Consider the following 26,681-nt stretch of genomic DNA (forward strand, 5'->3'; position numbering starts at 1 on the left):
TCGTTTACTCGTGAACCAACGTTCGCGGTGTTTCGCCACACGGCGGTAAAAAGTAACCTTACCTTTTTTTCATCCTTTGACGTAAAAACGTAACGGAAAAAGCAAGTAAATATATGCGGGCAGAAACGAGCACGAAGGAAAATATGTAAACAGCGCACGGAGTAATTCTGGCCTAGTACTGGTGCACGCGTGTTCGATCTTTGCGCGGTGCTACGTGCTCGGAAGCACACGATTAGTAATGCAATTAACGTCCCGTCAATTACGGCCGTATAACGTCCATTTCACGCGATTATCGCAACGCGACCGACTGTCTCGCACTTGCATCATCTGTCGCGTATATCAATGCCATGACGTTTGCCTTCTCTTTCTGCGTATTCTCGAAACCTGCTTATAAACTTCGCTTCTTTCCCTTTCGCTTTTTCATTTCTCGCTTCCTCTTCGGGAATACTTTGATTCGCCTCGCGATTCCGCTATTTCGACGCTATTATTAAACTATTTGCAGCGCAGTGTTGAAAAATCTTCGAGCAAAGATCGCGACGTATTTTCGAGGAAATTCTAGTTTCATTCCAGTCCCGGAGAATCCGGAGAATCCAAGATCAGAGTCGTCTAGTACGGTTTACGATTTATCACGAAACTGTAGCCATCAAACAGTAGTCAGAAATCGAGATGACACGCTCGTGGCTCGAGCCAAACCGAAATTCTGCCAACTGTCTTCCACGTGCCTTTTCTCGTTCCGCTTCTAATAACGATTACGAAAAAAAAAAAAAAAAATCAATGGAACTTTTACGAGCCGGAACGTTCGGAAATCGAATATCATGGAATATGATTTTCGAGGCAGTCAAATTTCCAAGTGATTTTAGAAGCGAATTTTCATCTCCGAAATAGCGATATCCGATAACTGGAATCGAAGGTTGGAAAGAAATGAGACGAGAAGAGTAAAAATTTACGAGGATCCTCGGTCGGATAACTAGTTCGTTAATGGAATCGAATGCAGATCAGGCAGGCCTGTATTTCGTATTTGTAGTCGAGCAAATAGATACGGTTAATCGGCATAGTCGGCCCTACAGCAACCAGAGTCTAATGCTAATACAAGTACGAGCATCCCTCCATTGACAATCCAATTTACGTATATATCCTGTGTAGCTTCTAAAGTGCATCGTCTAAATCGAATTCGAAATGCGCGTCGGTTTTCGGCCGACTTCTCGACCATCGTTTTAATCGAGCAAATACCGTGTAACGAATAACGATTTAATGCGTTAACGAAGATTATTAATGAAACGTTGCATGTCGTTGATCAATTGCAGATAACGAATCGGACGATATGATCGGTAATTTAGGATCGAATATTTTATACTCGCTCGTTAGAGGCGGTAACAAGTTGCGCGCAACTTCGACCCGCTTAATTTTTCATTGTTCTCTCGATTATTCGCATGTACGTGTAACGTACATGGCTGCAAAGTTTCACGAACTTTCGATGTTTCGATCATCGAATTTATGTTATTCTCGACTACTGCTCCATTTAATGTACTCGTAATTCTACTCGTTATTCTCGACTCGATTTTCAGAAGTTACGCGTTTCATGCACGTCCTGTTCGAACGATATACGCATGCATGCATGTACACGCATATATACAGATACGATATAGGTATACAATAAGTACATAGATATAAAAGTTCGGTACGGTAAATGTCTAAATATTCTCGCCAGCCGCTATATTCGGGCCAGTGGTCAGAGGTGAATATCCAAGGCGAATACGATGTTACGGTATGAGCGTCCTATCACATGCCGTCCGTTTCGAGTGATTTCGCGGTTGCACGTGTCAGCACGGGTACACGCTCGCGTATGCATAGAAGGCCGTGCTTTGCCGCAGGTGTACCCGTTTTCGTATTGTCACGCAAACGTCATCGGATTAAGTTGACGACGTAAGCGAAAGATGAACAAACGATAACGTAATGGTACGAGCTAGACGCCTCGTTAACCGAATCGATATACAGTGCGTTAATCATCGCGCGTTCCTCTCTGCGTCCAACCGGTTAATGCGCACGCACCTATTGTCGGTAGCCAATTAAGGCTTCGAGGGGCATTACGGTTAATGGTCTCGCCTAAATATTTCATCGTTGATGAAACGCAACGTATTTCCGATCGTGCGAGTAATAATCCAGTTCGAGCGAGTCTAACGCATCTGTATTTTCCTCGTTTCGGTAAAAATATTTCCGGGACAGCACAGCACAGGGAAATACCGCGCGTATTCCAAAATATTTCGTTTTAAAGGAGATATATTCGTATCGATATGCACAGCCGGAAATATACGTATGTTAGTACCGAGAAGGAATAAGAATGCCGCGCTCTTGCAACCATTTCCGTCCCTATTTCGTCCAATTTGTTCTTATTCGCGTTTCGAATCCATCACCGACCAATACCAACGATGTTGGAGAAAATTTTACGTAGTTTCTGTGATTTCATTTGCTCGTATGCATGACGAAAAGTGGAAACGTCCAAGATGAACTGTATCCGACGTCTGTTTCGCGAATTCGCCCTGAAACCAGGTCGTCCTCGTGAAATAATTGGAGCAAAGTTGTGTATGATATACGAACAGGCCTATTTTCCACGAGTTACTGGAGCAAGGACTGCTTAACGAGATACGGAAGCGGAAGATCTTAACGCTTTCGCTGCTATATTTTACTGCCGATTGTACGTGCAACACACGGTTGTTACATCTTGACGATTTACATCGTTACACGGGTCCAAAGTTAAAGGAAAGCTTTATCGAAAAAGTGGAACGAGGCAGAAAGGGGCTGCAACGACGGAAAGAACTGCAGTTCGAGGAAATCGTCGATCAAGGTACCCGAAGGAAGATGAATTAATCAGAAGCTCGCGATATCGAAAACACGTAGAGGAGAGTATCGAAGAAATTGATGGTGGCGCAGGCGCGGGGAACGTGGCGCGCAGCAAGAGCCGCATTTTCACGAGCAGTTGGCCTAAAGGCGTCGCAGATCGAGCACGCGAAACACGAGTCGCCCAGTATCGGTCGAAAGACACGAGGTTTCGCGTGACGTCGCTATCCCAACTTGCAGATAAGTGTTTTCGAAATACCAAAAACTTATTTCGCTTGGACCGGATTGACGATAAATAAATTCCGAAAATAATCGACTACCGATTTGAATATCATCGAAATGCTCGCGGAAACAATTTGACCGCTCGCGTAAGCTACGACGAACGATGGTTTTCGCTGGTGAGCGGAACGTATGAAATTTTCTGGAAGGTCGAAGGAAGCCACGATCAATCGTCCATGGATAGGACCAGCCTGCGCGATACGTGAAATTTGGTCACGGTGAAGTATTTCGAACAGGACGCGAAACGTGACGCGAAACGTGACTCGACTCGAAGTAACGAGATCGCGCAAGTCCCAGGGTTCGACCAACTTTCCCAGACACACTGACGTGGTACATCGTGCCGCTGACAAGCAAGCGAGCAAGCAATGTACGCCTCTCGATCTTCCTACGACGTGGCATCGATTCAAAAATAAATAGAATAAATAGAAACACGTGTCGTCGAGAAGAATCTAAAATCCAAGTTCGGAACAAACTTGAAATACTTGAAATACCAGCGGAAAACGTTTCCTGCCAGTAATACAACAAGCAACGCATCGAAAGAGATTTAGCGGTCGTATTTATCGATAGACGAAGATCGTATATAGAACTTAGAACTTTAAAGACGTCCATCTCGGCCTGATCTACGAATTATCCGTTGATCTATCCAAGCCGAGAAACAACTGTTCGTCCGAGATATTCACCGGTCAATGAATCGAACGAATCTCTGCATTGCCAACAGAAGTCCGACCAAGTTCGACCAAACTCGATCGCTGGAACGATGAACAACCGGGGATTTAGCATCGAAAAAACGTGCACAATCCGGCCAGTTTACACCGTATAAATTGTCTGCCAGCTAAAACACGAAGGTACGAGCATTGCTTAAACGCGTTCGTTGTTCCGTTGTCGTTGGCGCGAGATAGCCGCAAAAAAGGGACGAGAGAGACCGCTGTCAAACGTTTTCGAAAGATACGGTGGTATTCGAGTTTAGCGAATCGATTGTGCTCGTCGCGAGCTAGCGTGTGCCGCGTCGTTCGTATGCATGGAACCATCGTTTCATATTCTTTTCACTTCATCGACGCAGCTTAGCGTCAACTGTTCGGGTCCCCGCATTTCATACTGATGTATCGGCTTTCGATAGTCAATTTCACTGGTAATTCACGACACCGGGGGTTTTATACGGCACCCGTGCTTTGTTCTCCGTTCGCCGTTGTTCCATGATCTATCGATAATATACAATAATCCACCTTCGCGTCTATCGAACTTATTCCGTTTGCTGGAAATTTGCCCGTTTACGAATTTCTAGCGACGAGCCTGCCTATACTTTATTTTTATCGCTCGAATGGCATTAATTTCCACGTTTTATTTACTCCAGAGTACTCGTTGGCGTCGTTAGAAAGAGAACGTTACGAGAGCCTCGCGGAAATTTCGACTGCGATCGATATCGCGTTGATTTTGAGGAATTTTCGTGGCGAATAAACTAGATAATCCAAATGTGTTCCAACATTTTAAAACGCACGGCTCTGTCTGCCTTTTTCGAACCTCGTGGTTGGGCACATCGCGACCTGATTACATCGACGCACCCTCCACACCTCTACGTCAACGAATCGCTCGAAACCTTCTTTCTACCTTTATTAAATTCTACTAGTATCATGTTAGGCAACCACCCGTTCAATCAAGTTCTTTCTAAGGGCAAAATATCTACTAAACGAAAATTGGGTATTCCGTCATTCTCGTTACTCCGAAATATAGTTGCTACTAGACGATGCGTAAAGAAAAAAAATAATAAAATGTTGATCACCCTCGAACAAATTTTAGGATTCTACTTGTACGAGCAGATATTCCTGGATATTCACCCTAGATGGATCAGACAGAAGATACTCCCTAAATATTTTCCTTTTCTTCCTAAAGAATTCCGTTTATGCGAATATGTTAATCAGCCGGCTGTTCGATCGCTGCCGCTCCAGCGATACTCCTGAATAAATAAACGCTGTACAGACGGATTTTTTGATACGTTGGATCTGGACTACTACGAGCAGGTTGCTTTATCAAAACAGGATTCGGGCTATTTATCTTCGTGTGCGTTCGAAATTAAAAGGGACACGAGCGACTTCGATCGAGCCGACCCGCAGTGAAAAGGAAACGCGTATACCACGTAGAATGCAACGGTCGATGCAACTAGTCGGAGATATTCTTGGAAAGAGTTGGTCGAGTACCAGGTACAGATCGGGACGCGGTGCGCTATCTATGTGCATCGTCGATTCGATTTAATTATCTGAAACTCGACCGCTCTCGTTCTTTCCAGCCGAATGAAATCGATACGTAGGCAGCGAGAAGAACCGTTTGAATATTATTGCGCGAATCGACCACCGGCCGCACCTCGATATGCATTCGCGTTAATTCAACGGTGCGTTATCGCTTAGGAATCGGCAAACACGAACCGACCGATGCTTGTCAATCGATAATTTTACGTCCATCGTGCTTCCGCGTTCACTAGTCGATGGTGGAAATGGTAGAACTCTTTGCTAAGCAGGCTACGGTTTCATAAAGTAATTTCCTGTTTCTATCGTAATGGTTTCAAGTTTCGAGCTCCACTTAAGTGAAATTCCATCTAAAATTGACCGAGACGAGGTCACAAGGTTAGCGAGTGGCGGTGCGCGATTCTCGAATTCAGAGATTCTGTACACTCTTGGGCATGGTTTCCGTCCAAGAAAGGAAAAACGTGGCTCCGCCGCGAGCAGAATTTTCAAGGGATCACCTCGTATTACGCGAATCGCCGTATCGCGTCACGCTCATTTCGACCAGAAAGTCGCGGAAACTCGGAGCGCGCCTTATACCGAATACGCGTATAGAAAATTTCTGCAAACACGGGAAGATTTCGCATCCGCGAGCGATTAAATTTCGCAGAGATAGGGGTGAAACGAGAAAGCCGAGTCGGAGCTTTAATTTGGCTCGCGTTTTTGTTTCCGCGTTTCGTCGGAGGTCGAATTTCGTTAAAACTTCGTCAGACCGGCGGATCCGATTGCTAACAACTAGTCGGAATCGCATTCGCTGTTTTCTGTCTCTAAGAATCGGCCTGCTTTAACGAGCGTTATGCTCGCAACGGTAGCAATAAGATTCTAAATCGCTAACTTTTGTTAGTAGCGTTCTTGTTTTCGAGAGATTTCGGATTCATTCGTTTGCCTCCGGTTTCCTCCGCTTTCCCTTTCTATTTTCTTCTCCCGACAGTAAACACGCCGCGCCCTGCAATTATATCGTTCCATCGTGGAGGAACTTTCGTCTCTACGAAACAAGAAACTAAACACATTGATTTCCGTTCCTTCGATTCTCCCTTTCTCGGCAAATTATACGCGTTGCGCCATCGAGTTTCCTCGGAGTACGTACATACACCTTGATTCAATCTTAATTTATCACGAGCATCGTAAACATTAGTAACGAACCGACGAGCAGTTCCCTAAATATATCGTTCTGTTTGTTCCATTTCCTCCTCCGTAATTTATTTCTATTTACTCGCTCGTCCAGAGAAATGATCATCTAAACGCAAAAAAAGATTGCGCGACGTCGTAGCTGCTGCCGAAAATATACTCGACCGTTCGCCGATTTGCCCGTGTTGCGTATTATCGACTAAAGAGCAATCGGTCGGGTCAAACCGATCGGTCGATATCGCGTACCTCGTATGACATAACGTTCAAGGTGGGGGAGATGAAATAACTCGAGTGTTGGATTTAGACGGCACTTTATTTGTACTAGTTGTAGCACTTAGCCGAACTAAGCGAGGACTACTGTCATCCTAAGTCTGTACTGTCCGATGGTCGAAGATGAACTAACTCCCCCGTTCCTGATTCTCTCCTCCCGCCGTTGGATTTCTTCTCGCCACCGAGCCCTTCCGGCTGGTCGTTTCCTGGGTTCTTTCCTGACCTCGAGTCATTACGTTTACCGCCCTGGGAGGACATGTAATTCGGAATCTCCTAACGAGAGGAATGGGATCTGTCCGTGTCGTAAACGGACGGTCATTCAAATTTCGAATTGCAGCCCTGGGAGGACCGGTAATTCGGAATTTTCTAATGAGGGAAATGGGTCTGTCCGTGCCATAAACGGCCAACTAAAATTCCGAACAACCCAGAAAGATATTTTTCGTGAGTTTCAAATGGTTCGCGTTGGATTTTTCTTCCATTTACAACCCAAATTTCGCTTTGAAACTTTTCGTGTACCGCAACGTAAATATTTCACGTTCCGAGTGAAATGCAAACTAAGTGAGAATGAATAAACCGCGATAACAAGTAGACCAAGCTTTCGTTCAAATTGCAATGCGCTTTTCGCCAGTAACACCAAGTAAACATCGATAGAGTCTGGTAGGAGTCCGAAGTGATTACGATATAACTACTTTAGAACCATCTAATCGTTCCTCCATCTTGGAAATTATATCCAATACGCTTAGATAAGACGGCAGCTTTCGTCAGCATCCGTAAATTTTAGAAATTATCCGAACGAAATACGTCACTTTCACAATATCAAAATTTCTAACGAATATTTCTCTTATCCAATACCTTGCAACTTGATAACTAACTCTCTAGTCCTTTAACGATCTTGCGACTATCAAGTCCGATGAAACAAAAAGAAAGAACAGACTTTTCGCGAAGAAAAGCCTTGTAACGTCGAATACGCTGATAGAAGTAAATTATAGAAACCGGAAAAACGCGAGAACACGTACAATTGGTACAAACTCGCTTAGTTATGGGTCATACGAGCGCGATAATCTACAATTTTCGAAAGTCTACGTGCGCATCAACCTTCCAATACTTTACACGCAACGTTCGTTTTCTGTTCCTATTAATCTTCTGTTCCATTTCTTTCCCGCGGACTTCCATATTTCGAGAAATAACAGCAGAAAAGAAGAAATAGACATCTGTTTCCTCTGGCTTGTAATTGAAACTGAACAATAGAATAACGTGAACGAATTACAGGCTTTAGCACTTACTCTCTGAATGAGGTTATTAATAAAGCTGCACGTAAAAATGAGAAAGTAGGAGAGAGAGAGAGAGAGAAAGGAGAGTAGTTTGCATCGCGACTGAGATTACAAATTCGCCTTCGTTCCAAAGGAGGATAAATTGTTTTCACGTGCTAATAAATGTCGCATTTATGTGCTATTGTCAAAAGGATACCGCACCACGTAGTGCGAACGAGAGGCAATCGATGCACAGAACAGGATTTCTCTTTCCGAAGATAAAGAACAACGAATTTTATCGAAGCCCAAGGTACTTTGATCTAAGAAATCCGAGCGATCTAAATAATAAACGTGAAATTCTAATTCTGCGAACTGTCTGAATCGACGGAATCGTGAATGATAAGATCAGCGGAAAGTTCAATCTTTGAACCTGCAGTAAAATCAGATTCTGAAGAATTTAAGAGGAAATAATGCGCCAGAGAAGGCTCATGAATATTCTCATTGATCCCTTGAAAGCCCTCGAATGACAAAGATTCGAGCGCGAAAAGAATATTAAATATTCAACATTAAATATTAAATAGCCTAAGTAACAGAGGGATTCGGGAATTTTTGCACGCGTAGCACATCGAAAAATATGTCCCCGACCAAAAACGATTACGCCTGCCAATGTACGTTTACGAAGCGACGCGAGCGAGAACGGTTAATTAATAATGCGTCGTGTTGGTGAAAGATGCAGGAGGAAAGAAGAGAATTTTTGCTAAAGAGCATTTGCTAAGATCCAGAGCAGAAAATTGGTACGCTTTCTTACATATTTCAGAATGAAAGGGCGACGGCCTTTCCGTAGAGACGAAACCTTCGACAAGAATGTGTTACCATCCGTGCCAGAATTTCAGGTCGTCCTTGTACGAGCTAGTTCGTACGTGGGACGAGCACTCCGAACAAGCTAAAAAATACAACAACGCCGCGATATGGTAGCTACACGTTTGCTCTGGTTAAATTAAAAATTTGAACGAACAATGCCTCGCCAACTACGAGAATCGGGAATTGTATTTTCTCCCTTGCTTCTAGCCATTCTTCGATATTCACTGTTTCGACGCAGACGCGGCAGAAATATGCTTAACCAAGGAATCGATTCGGATAAATTTTAATTAATTCCACCGATGCGATATAGAAACGCAGCTGTCGTCTCCTCGCTCGAGACGGAAACCGATCCCCTGTGTTTCGTTGGCATTTCGGTACAAGTCGCACAATCGAATGCGATACATACGTGCATATACATATGTACATGTACAGACGGTTAATTACGGCTGCTCGAAAAGTCCAGGAGAACCGCACAGCTTCCAAATTTCCTCCCGTCCTATTTTCTATTCCTTTGATATCGAACAACGGATAGGAAGGTAAAATAAGAAAAGGAAAGGATAGAACGAATAAAGCCTGGAACCTTCAACGATCAAACTCTAGCAATAATCCAGCGTCGGTCCGCAACGCCATGAAATAGGAAACGGAATGTCGTTTGACGTAGATGGGATTCGAGAACGACCCGGTTGGGTAGAAATATCCTTTACAAAATGCTCGAGTGAAAGCAAGAAAACAGAAGAGGCAGAGGAACGGGGATGGAAAGACTGTCAGTTGCTCTCCCAAGGGCGCTTTCAACCCCTATTTCGAGCATCGTGAGAGGGACTAACGAGACTACGGTAACAGCGTTCTATTTCAACGATTTTGCTTCCTCTTTTTGGCTTCGTGGTTTTGGACGCGAGTACCGTTTACAACTGCGAGAATTACCACGAACGAGACGATCCGTAAATAGTATTTCAAAGGAAAGAGACCTAATTAACGATATCTACCGTGGGCGCATTCATTGGATATAACGCGAAAATCGCGACGTTACAGATGGCGCGTTCGCGCGTTAATGACACGTAAAGCGACACCGTTCATATCGATCGCGAATCTTAACACGGTCCATTAAGGAAGCTCTTAGTTACTTTAAACGAACTGCACCGATAGCGACTATCTGAATCGGTCACGAGAACCGGCGCAATCAAAATCACGGACACTCGCAGAACCCGATAAACGATATCACTGAAACAGCAGATACGCAGTGAGAAAGAGAGGCGGAGAGAGACGGTGGAGCAGAAGAAAAGGGAATGAAGGGAAGTAGCGCAACGTGGACCGATGGCCGAGTACGATATAATAGAATCGGCTAGGCTTTTCCACGTGGCAAAAAGGGACAACTGGAAAGCGAACCGTTGTGGAACGCCGAGATAGATGAAACTAAACGTTCCAACTGTTTCCGTTCGTCCTGTTTTGTCTTTTCCATCTGTATCGTTCCTCGTTCCCATCGACTTCCTTTTTTCCTATCGGCTGGACACGCGGAAATGAATTGGTCGCCTGGTAATGTTTTACTAACCGATCGCATCGTGCGGTCGATTCGCGATGAAAATACGATATCGCGTTCGTCTATCTTTTCGCGTAATCATCGTGGCGCATCAGTCAGCGATATTAGACGGTGGTTCGCCTCTGAAAAGGTGCGATCGACTGCGGACAGAATGAAAAGCGTTCGTTCTTCTTGCCAGGAGAAAACGGGAAAGCTTGAGAAAACAAGGAGAGAAAACTATCTGTCTTCTTTGTATAATGCTTGGAGCAGCGATTTATCTCGGTTTTATATCTACTTCCTCTATCGATATCGATTAATTAACGCATTTCTGATCTGCGTCTTTACCGCCTTTTACCGAGATAGAACTATCAAAGGCGAATCAGTCGGCTAAAGTTCATTTAGTGTTTAGGTGAGGCGATTGTATCAATGTGGTTAGTTTTTATGCGCCAATTATCTTCGTTGGGCTACAGAAGGCATCGAATCTTTCTCGTTTTATTCCTCGATTTGTCATAGCGAGATCTATTGTATTTGCAGGTCAAAGTTCGCTAGTGGAAAGAAGATAGAACCCGATAGATTTATTCGAGCGAATATCAGCGATTCATTGTTCCGATTCAACGTCCTTTTTATTCCTCGCTCGATGGATTTCTTCGCGCCTATTCAAATCTCGTGCCCTAAGCTCTCCTATCGAGAATCCGTCCCGTGACGTTATCTACTTTGGAACTCGTTGGGAACCTCGTATCGTGCCTAGAACGATCCTCAGCTCAAAAAACACTTGGTTTTTTTCTCAAAATATTCAGATTATTTGTTAAAGGGTTGCCGATTTTTATCCTTCGATTTGACCGTCGTGTTTCTCGCGAAAATGCGTCGACGAAGGCTTTAATCTTCGAAACGATCACATACGTAGCTTCGATCAATCGAATCAGATATACCGAGTTGATGACTTTTAATGCGCTAATCGGCGGAGCATCGAGAGCCTTTTTTCCACATATTACGATCTCGTTAACCCAGTTTTCGAAACCGTTGGACCGCGTTCGGTAAATCAGAATCGCGCTAACGAGACGATACAACGTATCCTAACACGCGCGTAGCTGTTCGTTTCCTTGCTCTTCCACTCATTCAAGGGTAACACGGTACATTCTTTTTGAGGCCTGTACTATAGTAAAAAATGCCTCTGGCTATACATATAGAAGCATTCTTAAAACGCGAGCTTTTCACGCGCTCAGAGCACCATTCGACGAATCACGCTCCACTGGTTCCACCGAGTAATTTAGCTGCAAGCGTCGAGAATGGTTGGTTTAGCTTTCCAAGGACACGCTGATAAAGGAATCTCACGGGCTGATAATTGTGGTTCCAAAAATGTGGCGCGACCACGCGCCAGGTCAAAGACGAATAAAGGAAGAATACCTAGAAAGTGAAGTTATCTAGGCCAATGGTAGAACATATAGCAAGGGCAGAAATTTTCTGACACGTGGCAAGTAAACTCGTAATTTCTCCGTACACACCATCTTTTACTTTCTCCGTGTAATATGTTCGTTCTTTGGAAACTTTAATAAATACGGTATCAACCAATTTCGGTATAAACATCGCATTCAAGCGTAAGTTTGTTACGAGCGTAATAAATTACACACAGGGTTTCGTGAAATTTACTAAATCATTTTTTTTTTAGCGAAAGGATAAATTTAAAGAAATCGATCGATCGCATAGACAACACACAATAGATGTGAAGTTAAACTCGGCGGTGTGGCCAATGTATCGGATATAAATTCGAATTATACAGGGTGGTTGGTAACTGGTGGTACAAGCGGAAAGGGAGTGCTTCTATGCGAAAAAAGACATTTTTTGTTTTTTTTTTAATTTTTCCATCGAGACAACGATCTACAGTGAGATCCGTTATAACGAGGCGCGATATAGTGCACGCGTACCGAGCGAAAAATCTCGAAAACAAAGCCTCGAACGAAAAATTTTTATTCTATATCTTCGACTTCTTTTTTCGCGTAGAATCACCCCCTTTCCGCTTGTACCACCAGTTACCAACCACCCTGTATATTTACTCGTGCAAATAAAATCTGTATTAGTCACATGTATCGTACAACTGCGTTGTGTTTGAAATAGTTCGAGCAGCTTGGAATACGTTCGTGAGAAGAGACAACGTGTTATCTTTTTACAACGATGGAATTATTTCGTGTTTATCTTGTGTTACCGCGAGTGCTATTGTATGGCGAATAAGCACTTCGCAAAGGGTAATTCTGTTTCGGCATTCGCTTGGAAAAAAGTTAGAAGTAGAAGAAATGAATAAATGAAATATCGCGATATTGTAAAAGTTAGTGGCCGAAATGGGTATTTTCTTATTCTGACCATGACCCTGAACATTTTATGCAAATTACTCGTCGAAAATCCGTGGAGAGTCACATCAGTGATTCACAGCGCGTCAAACGTGTTTCTGAATTCAAGCCGTGATCTCTGCTTTATCTTATAAACGTTCAACTTTCGCGCCTCCATTTCTCATAATGCCTGAGCTATTACAAGACTCAGAAATATCATCTCGCAGGGATTCGACGTGTCTCGTTTTTCCGTGACCAAATTCTTTCGTTCCACCGACCAGTTAGCCTAGTACCCATTTTCTGTTTACTTTTCATCTTCCATTCTTTGCTATATCTCGCTTTGTTGTTATAGGACAGGAGTAATCTCCGGGAAAAGAAAATGCTTCGAATTTGCATGTATTATCGAAGCGACGCGTACGACAATCGATTTCGGTGATTTCACCGAAGTAAGACGATGTCGGAAAACTTTGTTATCGCGCCTTTTACATGTTTCTGAGAATGGGAAAACAAGGTGAGAAAACGGTTTTCTGTCTGTCGACGCGAGAGCTGCGCGATTCGTTCGAAATTGATAAAAAACATAGATAAATAAATGAAAAAACGACAGTTTGAAACGACGAAAATTTAATCGAGATACCGACCATATCCTGCGTAGAGAATAACGCGATAGAAAAACGAAAATATACTAGAAAAAATAGTGCCCTTCGGTGAAATTTCGTAACGATTCGAACGTCATTCATAAAATATGCGTCGGAGCTTTGTTTAACGGTAAAAGCAATTTATTTGAACAGCACGCGAATTCTATTCACGAGATACGCCCTGTCACGGAATCGTACATCCACCATACTTTAACTTTCTCGAGACAAACTGTTTCGCATTTCTGCCGGTAAATTTATCGCTATAATTTAAACACAAAGCTACACTGCCTCTTTGTGCGTACTCGCTACGAAAACTGATCAAGCATTGTTCTCCGGAATATCATTCGCATACTTGATTATTGTTTAGCGAATGGATACGTTGAATGAAATCTTGCAGCTAGTTCGAGTTCAATAGTCCATAGAACTGCATATAACTTCCGACGACAAAGTATACGGAACAACGCGGCCAGATATGATTGAAAATGAACCTCGTAAATTGGAACAAAATAGAAATGACCGCATAAAATTTTATCGATGTTCTTCGTAACGACGAAGATGAACGACAATGCGACTCGAGAGACAAGTATGTGAAAAAGTTACGTTATAAATTTAACATTTTTATAGAAACGCAAAAAATTATTCCTTCTCCTCGTTGAAGGAAGCGACGCGATTAAGCCACGTTTATATTCGCTGACACATCTTCAGGCGTTTCCGTGAACCTCTAAATGCTCGTCGCTGGGACGAACGTAAAAAGTAGTCCATTAAGCTTATTTGATGCCGCTACTCGGTTCCTATTATTATTATCCCTTTTTATCCATACCATTCTTTCTTTCCATAGAACGCTTGAAATTCATGGTGCACCGTGTAAGAAGTTGCTGCGATTATTTTATAATCGTCCACCTCTTAACGAGCCTCCAAACGAAACTACTCGATCTAAGATTTGCAAAGGTAACGAGAATACGCGTACAAATTTGCAATTTTACGTGCCGACGATACTTCTCACAGAGACACTATTCCACCTTCGCAATCTTCGTCGTGAAAAATTCCAATAAACTGGCTGAGAATTTATGAATCGCAATTAATCGAACCAAGGAACACTGGCGTGACTAGTGGGCCATAAATATTTGCAGCTGGATCACTAGTGTGCGGTCTTCTTTCTTACGAGAGAACCAAGGGTCCATTTAGTCGAACGCGTTTGAAACAGCGCGTCGTTATAATCGGAGTTATTGCAAACACGAGCTACGATAGATATTTTATTCCTAGAACGCTCTCTCGTTTTCCAATTGTTCAATTTCAAGTTTCATATCCCGTACCGCGTTCGTTTTTGCCAAGCCCCGAATAAAAATCAAAGATTCATCGAAGAACTAGTATCGTTTATCGCGATATCCCTCGGTTATATCGAAATCCTTTTACTACTTTTACACGAGTTTCAATACGTGCTGAGAAAGAAAGAATACCGATAAGGTTACTCTTTTAAAGCGGTGGAATTAAAAGAGGCAGAGAGAGAGAGAGAGAGAGAGACAGACAGACAGACAGACAGAATTAAAAGTGCAAAGACCTTATCCGCGATATTAGAGTTAATTTCGCTCGAACGAGTCGGAATTTAATATTTCCGGCACGCGCATTCTTTCCTAATGATATATCCTCGCGCAACTTTATTTCGAGTCGGCCAAATGGAAAGAATATTACCGTCGTTGTACTCAGATGGGTTTCCGGAAAGTACCGACGCATTAGCGTCAATGCACTTCGTTTAATTCTTCGTTGGACAATTTACGAACAACGCGACACATATTGGAGGACACGCGCGTATTTCTCTCTCATTTGACACGACGAAGATTAAGTATCGATTGGAATCGTAATATATCAAATAACCTATTATCCGCTGCGAATTACGTTGTCATTCGGCAAAATCTAAACGAATATTGCGATTGCGACAGAGACAGGGAAACTCGCCAGTAAATAAGTTAAATAATCGAATATAATCTTCGAACAATGAGACGTTAATGGCAGATAATTACTCGCTCACTCGCCAGATTATTCGTCGAATTAACCATTCGAGTGCTAATGGAACGAGCGCACAGCGTGCTGGGAACCACGATGAGCAAGCTATTCGTATTTAAAATTAATAGCGTCTCGCGATCGAGCCACTATTTGCCAACGCGAGATTAATATTCTATCTGATACTTTTCGTTTTCAGCGTACGAACGAAGATATATGAAACTCGTCGGTGAATAGACGGGTGATTGACTTAAATAGATTACGGTAAACGATCGATCGAAAGTGTGAACTGAAAATTCACGCAAACTAACCGTGAAGGATGTGGCGAAGTGGCTATTAAAACCATTAATACTCCAACGTTACACAAACGTTTTGGGATCGACTAATGGATCCAAGGTTTACGACGATCTCCGAAAATTACGCCACGGCACACGTGGTACCTATAGCGCGTACTTACGTACAACCATACGTGCCCAACGCTGTACTTGTTCTCTACTTAATACATGCACCTGGTACGTACACGTGCTTCGTAGCTGGCCGTATGTACCGGCCGAAGAACGAGCGAAATATCCTCTAGGCTCTGGGCTCGTGCTTCGCGTAAGAGTTATCGCCACTCTGGTTTTTCTAGTCGGTCGAAAAATCCATAGTCGCAGACTTTTTTTTCTATGAGGTTGCGATTCGACGTCTAGAGATATTTTTACCATAAAAATCGTAATTTCGAATCACGTTCGGGAAACCGTAACTCGAACCAATGAACGAAATACTTTGCTTTGACGAATTGTGAATTTCGCATAAACCGAAGAAGAGAAAAATGGTATAAAACTGCGTTGAAAAGAGCAACGAAGAAAGAAAGACCCACTTGTTTGTTTCAATAATGATAATCACGGTTGTAAAACAACGATCGGGATAACGTCTAGCGTCGATATCATCGTTCTCAATCCAAGGAATGCGAGACTGCAGCGGTCTCGAACAGATTTTCGTCTATCGTTACAATTCTGAACGGGATCTGACGCTGAATCGTTTGAACGTTAACCTCGCCAAGAGAAGCGTGTCTTGGACTTTAGCTGGTGCTTTCGGAGTTTGCGAAACGAGATCCGACTGTGTTTCAAGCGATAAACTAAAATTATAAATGAGCGATGAGTCGGTATTACGAGTTAGGACACGCCGAGGGACCATGCTACGATTATATTCCGACTAAACTTCTGAAATTCGAGTTTCACGCGACGTACCTACCAATTACGACCAGAAATCTGGATTTATGCATAGAGGCGATTCGGCGTAATGCACCTCCGAATGGACGCGACACGTTATTCCAACTAATATTTCTTCGCGGCGATTCAATAGACGAGAAAAATATTTGTCGATGAAAATATTGCTCTTACGCCCGAGATTTACAGGTTCGAGATCTCTTTTATTCCTTCTCGACAGAGAATAAAAACTTTCATAAATAAAAGAAACGCGTTTAAACAAACGTATTATGGAGATCGCTGACAAAGAAACGGTCGATGTTTTCATAATAAATCGTTACGTTCTTTCGTGCTTTGAAAATGCATCGACTTCGCGCGCACAAACATACAAACGATTATTTTTTCGTCGATTTTCCACCAATACCGAACGTCTCGGCCAATGTTAGTGCACCCGTTAAAAAACGCGAAGCGTTCATTCAAGAACGACGTCATGACATAACGTGGATACCAAACTAAAATATCGACTGGACTGTCGATAAAACTTCGTTTCGCACTCTTTGACGTCGCTGCCTTGTCGTGTCGATCAATTTGCGAGCGTAATATCACAGGCCATCACAATCCCTAACGCTTCCCCGTTCCTCGATATTTCGAGCGATGGTCGATGAAAATGTGTACGATCGAATAACTGGAATTATTTACCGCGCGATTAAGAAAATCTCGCACGGAAGGAACTAACTCGTGCGAACGTTTTTAAATCGAGTCGACCGTATTTTACAGAGGTCGAGTACGGTTCTCGAAATACCGAGCACGCAATGTTCTGTGCGAGAAGATAGAGTGGCTTTCTGTTTAAAATCTGTAGCGAGTCGGATATAAGGAATTCTCTGTTGTTTCTCGCACGACAGAAATTCGAGCACAGAATCTTTCGTCTTCGGAGACTCGAGTCGCAAAGAGTTTGAAAATTTGTCGTCCCTTGGCTAACGCGAGAACCTCCAGAGACCGTGAAGCTATACCATTGCCACGGGGAAATAATATATAACTATAAAATAGACACGTGAAATATCGAGATGGCAGTCGTGCAAACTGAAAGATATTTTTTCTTCTTTTACCGTAGTCAGGAAAACCGAGATAAGCTAACGGAGCGTACAAAGAAGCAAACTACAACGAGTATTCCTTTCATCGGGGATATAATTTCTTATGAAAACGCCAACGTCGTTTAATTAAACCGATCGAGTTGCTTCTAATATATTTCGTCGAATCGTTTGAAAATTATCCATTCGACGAAGCAACCGTGGTTCGACCATGGGATTGAATCAAACGCGTAAATTTCCGATCAGAGCGTTCGAATCTGTGAGCCGAGCGGAAGAGAAGAGCTGTCCTGGGAGCATGCATTTCCGATTGCGGACCAGAAATCAGGGCACACGCGGTCCGTTGAATTACAGACAACAGCGTGACGGTTCGTTCGCGCTTCAACGAGCAACAAGAACCCTCGTAAGATATTCGAAAGTCCGTTCGTTGGCGCGTAGCTCGTCGTTGTGCCATTTCCTCTGTAAAAAGTCTTCATCGAGCAGCCAAAGCGAGAACCTTATCGCAGTGATATAGCTAGGTAGGTGTATTCATAACGAAATTCGGGCCACCGCCGCCATTACTGTCCTCCTAAGCTACGAGGCTACAGGACTACAATCGTTGGATCTGCATCTGACAAGAAGTAGACAAAGGACCTCCGATAACCAATTCCACTAAACGTCATTACTAGACTGGTATAGGCACCACCTGGTTTCGATTGCCAGAAGGAAATAATCGCCAAGGCCAGAGAAACTAGGATCTGAACAGACGGTGGTGGACGGTGTGACGTGCTGTTGGTTAAATTAACAACGAGACGAATTGATTTCGTTAACTATATTTACAGATATTTTAAAATGTAAAATACAAAGTTAATCGCAAGCGTTGCTCGCTTGACGATATTCGTTGTAAGATTGCGCGATACTGCGCTACCGATACTGATTGTTACGCTGATTCGTTCGACTGACTGACTTCTGGAGAACATGGTCATCTATTTAAACTGATCGAGAGGGGTACCGAAAGGTTTGAACTTGTCGCCGGTTGTAGGTTGCTCGTAGCAGCGAAATTGCTTTGTCCAGAATTTGTTTATTACATTATGTGCGTCGTAGAGTGTTAATTCTTTGTGACAAAACAGCTACGCGAGACATCTTCGAATCGAAACGTCCTAAGAAGCATATGCCGCTATGCATGTTTCGAAATAAAAATTCAAAGGGGGGTTAGTCCAGGCTTTCTATTTATTTACAAGAAATCGAAGCAGATTGAAGATAGGCTGCGTCGAGTGGAGAAATTGTACATGAGAAATTCCTACGATTATTCAGATTTTCCGGCTATCTGCGACTGTTTTATCGATACTTCGCCGTTTTCTATCTGTTCGTATTGGGAAGAAGAGAAAGGGAAACGCGAAAGCTCGATGTAAGGACAAATTTCCTGCTGAGAAAGAATATGGGTCGAAGACAAGTTCCTTCTGGCATATATCGTATCACGTTTCACGGTTCTTTCGCACATGCTGCAAACATACTCCGATCGATCTTGCTGCAATGCTTCAACTGACGCGAAATCGAAAGAAACGAGTTAGAGTATAATCCAAATTCTCCGATTGGAGTCGTTTCGCTGATCGAAGGCTGATCGACTTGTCTATACGATTAACCGCAACGTACTCGCTAACTTTTCAAATCGATCGAAAACGCGTCGATAGACGAGCAAACGTGTATCTTTCGCAATTCCATCCGCATATTTCTGTTAACCGAAAGACTGACGTCTACTCGATCGGCGTGATGAGGTTTTATAATTGATAAAATGCTTAATTAACAAGATAACCGCAAGGATATCAACGACGACACAATGAGAACGCAATTTGATACACGATACCGAATATCGATCGGGTTTTAGACTTGGTTCGTAAAAGCTGGGATTAAGTAATCCCCTCTCGCGTTTTACATCACGTTCCATAAACTGTCGTGATTATTTAGATCGTTCTACGCAGCAAGTTATCAGTTTTGCGAACGACGATCTAGTGAGTTTGTGTTTAACGCGTTGAAAACATCGTTAATTTTATAATTACCTAACTAATGAATTTTCTTCTCCTTGTGTCAAGATGCTTGCTTATTTCTCGTTTTTACGTAGACAGAGTCGATGAAAGCAGGATTTTCTGGATATCTTAACCCAATTGTATGCCTGTTCCGCGTAATCTTTCAATTACACTGTAAATTCGACTGGGCAAGAAATTCGATTAATTCGCTGACAGCATTCTTTATCCAATTATAACTATGCAATCAATACTTCAAGCCGTTAATTAATTTTTCTCGTGCTCGGAGAGTTGGAGTGCTTTACACGTGCTCGATCAATAAAATTTCTGGCGTTAAATTTCGTGGAATTAACAAGCGGATATTGTCAGGTGTTGCGAAATGATCAAATTTTACAAACGTATGAAAAATATAGAGAAAAGAGAAGCAGAAATATTCTCTTTATGTTTCAATATTCGATAATTATCGAAATATCTAACAACAAAAGTTATGCTATCCTTCGTGGTTCGAAACCGCGTTGTCCTATTTTTTAGTTTCGCGAGAATATTTTGTCTCTAATCGTGCATGACCTTTCTAGAGGATTTCATCTGGCGATAAAAGGTTAAAGGGAGCACTAACGCTGAAATTAAAGTTCCATTAATGTCACCGAGCGGTTCGCCAGTCTCAAAATTTCAATGTATACTAATACCAGCTGTTAGATTAGACTTAACCCTTTCGGCACAAGTTTCCGTAATGTACCATTCCACACGATCTATACACAAGGAAAGATATTTTGTGCACGTCCAAATGTAACATCCGCAAAGATTTCTGAGTCTTATTAATATTTTTGGCTCGATGAAACAGTGATATCCTGTTTTTTTTTCTTTAAAAAATTCTTTACATTTATGGGAGAAATTTATTCGCTGAATTTTAACTTATTAGGTTGTCCGAAAAGTTTCATAAGGTGATAATAGATGAACAACAATTTCTGTTTTATATTATTTTATTGAATCAGGTATGATCAATTTCGCTATATCTCTGTTATTATGTTCGCGCATAATTCAATAAACTGATATAAAACAAGAAACCTTTTGAAAGAAACTTTTCAGACAACCTAATACTATAACGAGGAATATATTTTTTTTCATCGTATAATTATTGAAAAATTCCTTTTGCAACGTTATTTCGTAAATATAGAAAGTTTCCAAAAATAACCGAACAAGGGACTAACCACATTTTGCTCCTTTACCGTGTACGAAACTTCATCAAAAGCGACGCATAATATTCGTTGCGGTCCTCTTGCGAATCGACTAGATTTTAGTCGATACGTTGTTTTAACAACTGCGAAGCCTTTATCGACACGTTTTATCGATAACATTTTAACCAAACAAAATTATGTTTGCAATGCTCAAAGTGGTCCGTAAATCTCGTAGGAATTCTACGCGATAGTTTAATTAGAAGCTTCGCTTGTCAATGAAGATGGAGCTTAACAAAACGACTTTCCGCTCGTTGCGCGACACGAAGCTTTAAACGACGACGACGAGTTACGTTCCAACTTCATCCTACGAGTCCTTTGAAAAGGTCAAAGATGAAATTTCACGTTGCTGTGATTTAACGGAAGATTGGCCTGGCATAAAAACAGGTACACGAACAACAAGAAAGGGATCGAATTGCGGGAATGAGAAGGGAAAGTAGCGGAGGCAGTTTATCTGCTGTGTAATCGCGAGAGGTTTAATTAATGGAAGCTCCGAGAATAAAAGTGACGGCGATCGGCCACTCCGTCCCCCTTAAACAGTCTTCAATGGAAAACTGTGGCACTCGAGCTGAGATCTCGCACGGATTTCCCAAGAATGGCGCTAGTACGTGGACGGTTGAGCACGACTGGAGAAATTAGCGTAATCCGCGTACCGATCTCTAGTCTGCCACGAATCGTGCTAATGATCGTTTGAAATGAAAATGAAGCGAAAATCCAGCGCGTCTGTAACGTCTTTTAATACCGACGCGGCAGCCTATCAATGAAATAGTATCAGCTTTTACATAACATTCCGCTGATTACGGTAAATCGGTGTAATCCTTTGGCTAACATCGCGGTTGAATTATTCGGAATTATTCGACAAGCCGCGTTGCACGGTCCGGAGAAAATCGAAACAATCCTGATAGGGTGCATTGTAAGCATGCACGCGCGTGTTTGCTTTTGAAATTCACTAAAATTCGCTTGTTCGCATATTACCATTGAATAACTGCGCACCGGTGTACGGGCTGCATTAAAACATAGTTTCAAGCGCAGTTGGAGCGGCCACTCACCAGTCTATGATTAATACGAATCTATTCGCTTTATAACGAGCCCGTATACGAGAAAATCCAAATAATTTGGCAATAATGCGCGGTATATCGGCGTATGTACTCCGCCACGGTAGCATGTAGGTACGTATGTAAATAACGTTGATGCAACGTGACTCGAGTCGAATCTGCTTTTCCTCGTGAGCCACAGATTTGCTAAATTAACTGTGCTAGAAGCCAGGCTGCTAAATAGACGGAAAAGGGAACGACACGCTGCGAAGACGACGATAAGGCAGAGATAATTGGAGGATAATGCAGATGAAACTTCTTCTCGCGGCTATAATGGCCACGGTTTTTACGCGTTTGAACATCGTTTTCTGCGAAGAGAAGGCGAGGACAGACTGGCGGCTAGCAATAAAACTCAGTGTGGGTCTGCATACTGGAAGATCGATAAGCATCCCGACGAGTCTCCGACGTTTAAACCGACCCACCGCTCCGAAACTCCTAGAACTCGCGAAATCGAGTCGAATAGTTTGCCGATTACGAAACAGTTTCATCTGCTTTTTTCATAAAGACATCGTCAGCTGGAGTTGCGCCTCGCTGAAAATTGAACGACCTACTTTCGCGCAAGGACACCGCGGAATCCTGAATTCGGTTGGATACGATTGTGAATTTTCACACCGCATCGGATAAATTTCGTATGCCGCGGAACGTCTTACAACGGAAGTCCAAAGATAACGAAGAACTGGAAGAAACATCGCGATCTTTGTTCTGGAGGCACTCCAAAAATTTCGATCGAATACCCTCCAGGCTGAACAAATTTAGCATTTAACCGGAAACGGTGTTTCCTGGGCGCGTCTTATAAGCATCGTAATGTATATATAGCGGGCGCAAATACAGGAACGTGATTTTAATCATAGACGTAGGTGGAAAACTGGCCAAAGAGATAGGTCGAGCTATTTTCACGATGGTATCCTTCGATAGATAAAGTAATCGCAGAAAAAAGGAGAGGTGGTCCTTCTCGAACTGGCCCTTTGAGATACGATAACAGAGTGCCTCCATCGAGTTTCGCCCTCCAAAGGGCTGCTGCCCGGCCAGCCTTCTTCAATCGAACTCGAATATGTAGGACAATTTATGGAGGTAATATTCGACATGCCAGTACGACAAAAACTAATCGAAGATTAAAAGCAAAAAGTAAATGCCTGATATCTGACGCGGCTTAAAAATAACGAGCTATTCTTCTCCTGTGCTGCTTCGATAGCTAACGAGTTACATCCAACGCAGTAGAAGAGAAATTAAACTCATTCGCTTGCTCCAACCAGTCTAGTACCATTTTCTCTGCAACGAATTAATTAAACACGCGAGGAACACGGTTGCTTAAGTTATAGTGTGTATACCGTAATTCATAGAATAAAAGAAAATTCAGGTTCATGCAATACGTATTATACATATCTTTGAAAAATCGAAATTGCGACACAAGGACGAATATACTTGATTATTGCGATCTCACGTTTCCAAATTTAATAGCGAGATACGAGAAAAGGAATAATCTAACTTAATTTCTTGCTCGTCTTCTTTGGAGTACACACGCGTCTCTAGTCGAAAGACTGAGACCAGTATGGCCCTCTATACTCTTTGTGGATCTCGGCCAATGGGAATTAAGTCCACTCTCAATACCGCAGGGAATACAAAAACGAAGAAATTCTAAAAGTCTGTGCAGAAAACAGAGCTTTTGCTTTCTGTCTATGTTGATATTCACACCGATACGGCTCACGTTATTGCTTTTCAGAGCACAGAGAGAGGAAAGAACAACCGGGAAAACGTCACAAAAATAAAGGAACCGAAGTAAATAGCCTTTTCTTCTCGACTACTAAGACAAGACAATGTTTACGTACTCTTGTACGCATTTATACGTCGTTAGCCAATGGAATTTTCAGCTTTATTTTCAATTTTAAAGAATTACGTAAATGCCTGTTTATTTTACGTAACAGCGAATATCTTACCTCGAAAATTCGATTACATGTCGCTTTTGATTAGATCCCTCCAAGCTCGAAACACTAAAAGTGGCGGGAACGAGTGGATGTGTTTTCGTTTGATCACTTCACTGAAACAGTCGCCACACGAGCATACGCGATCGGAAACATTTGTCATAGTGAAAATATTACCCGAACACGTAATATTACCACGACAGAATCACTTCTCATCGAGATAAACCTATTACCGTCCGTTACTTTATACACGCCGCGCTTACACTCGCCATTTTGATTAATCACTACGTGCGCGCCACGTAACGGCAGAAACTGTAACTATTGGTACGTGTACGTAAAATTTAAACGACCGCGAAAAATCATTATTTTAATAAAATAGGTAAATAAAGATATCACGCGATGTTTGATGGCACATAAACTGGCGCTTTGTTTAAACTAATTCTACGGAACTAGCGATGGTTTACTTTCTATATTTTCACAACGAAAATATATATATTTTTATATATATCTATATATAAAATAATATATATGTATATATATAATATAAAATGATATATATATTTTCTATATATATCACAGATTGTCGCGAAACGGTATTTATTTAAGAATTGTAAATTGTATTTATTTTAGAAAAATAACATGTTTTTCGTATATCGACGTCACGGAATGTTTACAATTGTTACCTTTGCGTGGTAAAATCGAGACGAATGTTTTTAAAATGAAATCAAACAGCACACAGTATGTATAATTCTGTTGCGTGGAATGGATAAAGGAACAGGGTGTACAGGTATAATTAGTATAGGAAGAAATTTCAAAGCAAAACACTGGAATTTGATACTTTTTGCTGCAGTCTTTCTTTCGACCTCGACATTTCGTTGGAAAAAATAGAAAGAACAAAGATGAAATTAAAAGATCTCGGAACGCTAGAGGCTACTTTGATTTTTCATTTCTATGAGATAAAACATAACAAACAACAGAGACACTTGAATAATGAACGATTTTTGCGAAAAAGATGTAATCGTTATTATCGATCAATTTTTCGTTATACCAGAACCCTGATTAACCCTCAGCTAATCTTGTTCCAGATCGAGAGCAAAATGTCGATCGAAGTGAGAGGGGGTCGACCAACAATGCCAACGATTCCACAATCCAAGAGACCAACAATTCTAGTTTATCCAACAGGTGAAAACACGCTTGCATAAATTTTTTATAAAACGTAATGCACATTCTCAACTAATGTAATACTCATAACAATAATATTCAATTTTACTGAATCCATGGGAATAAGACTCATATTTTGATAACGCGAAAATTTAATTATCATGAACTATATAAGAGGAAACAAATCAAATTATCAGATTTCCTGACGCAGAAGCCAATAGCTTTGCAAAGTTCAAAGATTTGCGAAAGGATGAAATATTTCGTTAAAGTCCTTCTGTGACAGAGAATATCTTCGTCGTACTTAAGGAAGCAACCAAGCAAGTAATTGCTTCCCAATCTCAAGGGTCTAAGAGTAATGGAGAGTAAAGGTTAATACAATTACAAATCGTCTAGACGCATAACTGGAAAAGTGACATTAAAGCATTATTTTGACGTTGTAATTTAAAATGATATTGTTACACGAGATAACATAGTCTTGATTATAATAAAAAATATTTGTATTACATCGCTATATTATTCAACGTATATTTATACAACCATGCCGTTATACTATCCCTTCTATTCTATCCTGTTGAATGAAACATTTTTCTTTTCTTGGGGTCTAAACTGTTGTTTAGAAGATTGACAATACTCGTTCCAATTTTTACTAAAAGATTCATTTATTATAAATGTCGTAAATGTAAATAAATTTATTATAAAACTTCGTTAAGAATACTCGTTGCTAGATCTAGTAGTAACTCGACTGATAGTGAAACCAATAGAATTGACACGTAAACGTTTTCTGACACATCTTCACGAGTGAATTACAAATTATTTTGCTTTTTTTTTAGTAACTCCAGAGAGTATCATCATCCCAATAGTATCATGCATACTCGGATTTCCATTGTTGGCTCTAATGGTCATCTGTTGTTTAAGAAGAAGAGCAAAGCTCGCCAGAGAGCGAGCACGAAGAAGGAATTGTGATCTAGATCACGGAGCACTCAGTCTCGTTCGTTTTAGTCCTGTCCACCGTTTAGGTAAGTTTCAACGATAAAATCGAGTCAACCCTCTCCTTATTTTAAAAATCACTGCTACAATTAAATTTGGAATTAAAGCGTACACATCCTTGAAAGCAATTTTATAACGAAAATGGATTAAGGTCACAAAACATTTGCGTTCGCATTGTGTAGCACCCTAACCTCTTTAACAACCGCTACTCCGTGGTCGCTTTTCTCCCCAGAAACGTTGAATACATACTTATCCGTACCTGTATATTCAAATAGACTCCTACATATAGTCACGTAGACGTGTATAGTCGTATACCTTTGTAAACGGGGCGTATATATATATACACGCATTCAGACACACGGCTGTGCAACGTATACAAAGAGAGTGGAAGAAGCATTAAACCAGATCGAATGTTGCCCTGAATATCCGAGTTCATACACCGATTTTAGATATTTCGAATTTAATCGAGTTCGTGTTTACACGACTAAAAACGTTTAGTTTTCAACAAAGTATCGAGAAACTAAGTGGCCAAACCTATAGGTTTCTATTGATTTTTCATAGTTTTCAATTGCTTACTCTATCTAATTTTTAATCCCGAAATATAACGTTGAACTTTTCTAAGTATGTTACTTTACACTCGTAACAATGAACGT

The 26,681-nt window shown here is 41.6% G+C and overlaps 1 protein-coding gene across 3 annotated transcripts in view; it reads left to right on the forward strand.

Annotated features, from left to right (window-relative positions):
* The first annotated feature begins 91 nt into the window (after positions 1-91).
* Positions 92-26,681, forward strand: part of LOC117154043 (uncharacterized) — a 29,147-nt gene continuing 2,557 nt past the window's right edge. For all 3 annotated transcript variants that reach the window (XM_033328672.2, XM_033328670.2, XM_033328673.2), the window contains exons 1-3: positions 92-3,959; positions 24,966-25,062; positions 25,872-26,057. In XM_033328672.2, coding sequence (XP_033184563.1) covers positions 24,978-25,062; positions 25,872-26,057 — 271 coding nt within the window. In that variant the 5' untranslated portion in view covers positions 92-3,959; positions 24,966-24,977. The remainder of the gene's footprint in view (positions 3,960-24,965; positions 25,063-25,871; positions 26,058-26,681) is intronic.

This window comes from Bombus vancouverensis, chromosome 3 (assembly GCF_051014615.1).
Source record: "Bombus vancouverensis nearcticus chromosome 3, iyBomVanc1_principal, whole genome shotgun sequence".
NCBI classification, from domain to species: domain Eukaryota; kingdom Metazoa; phylum Arthropoda; class Insecta; order Hymenoptera; family Apidae; genus Bombus; species Bombus vancouverensis.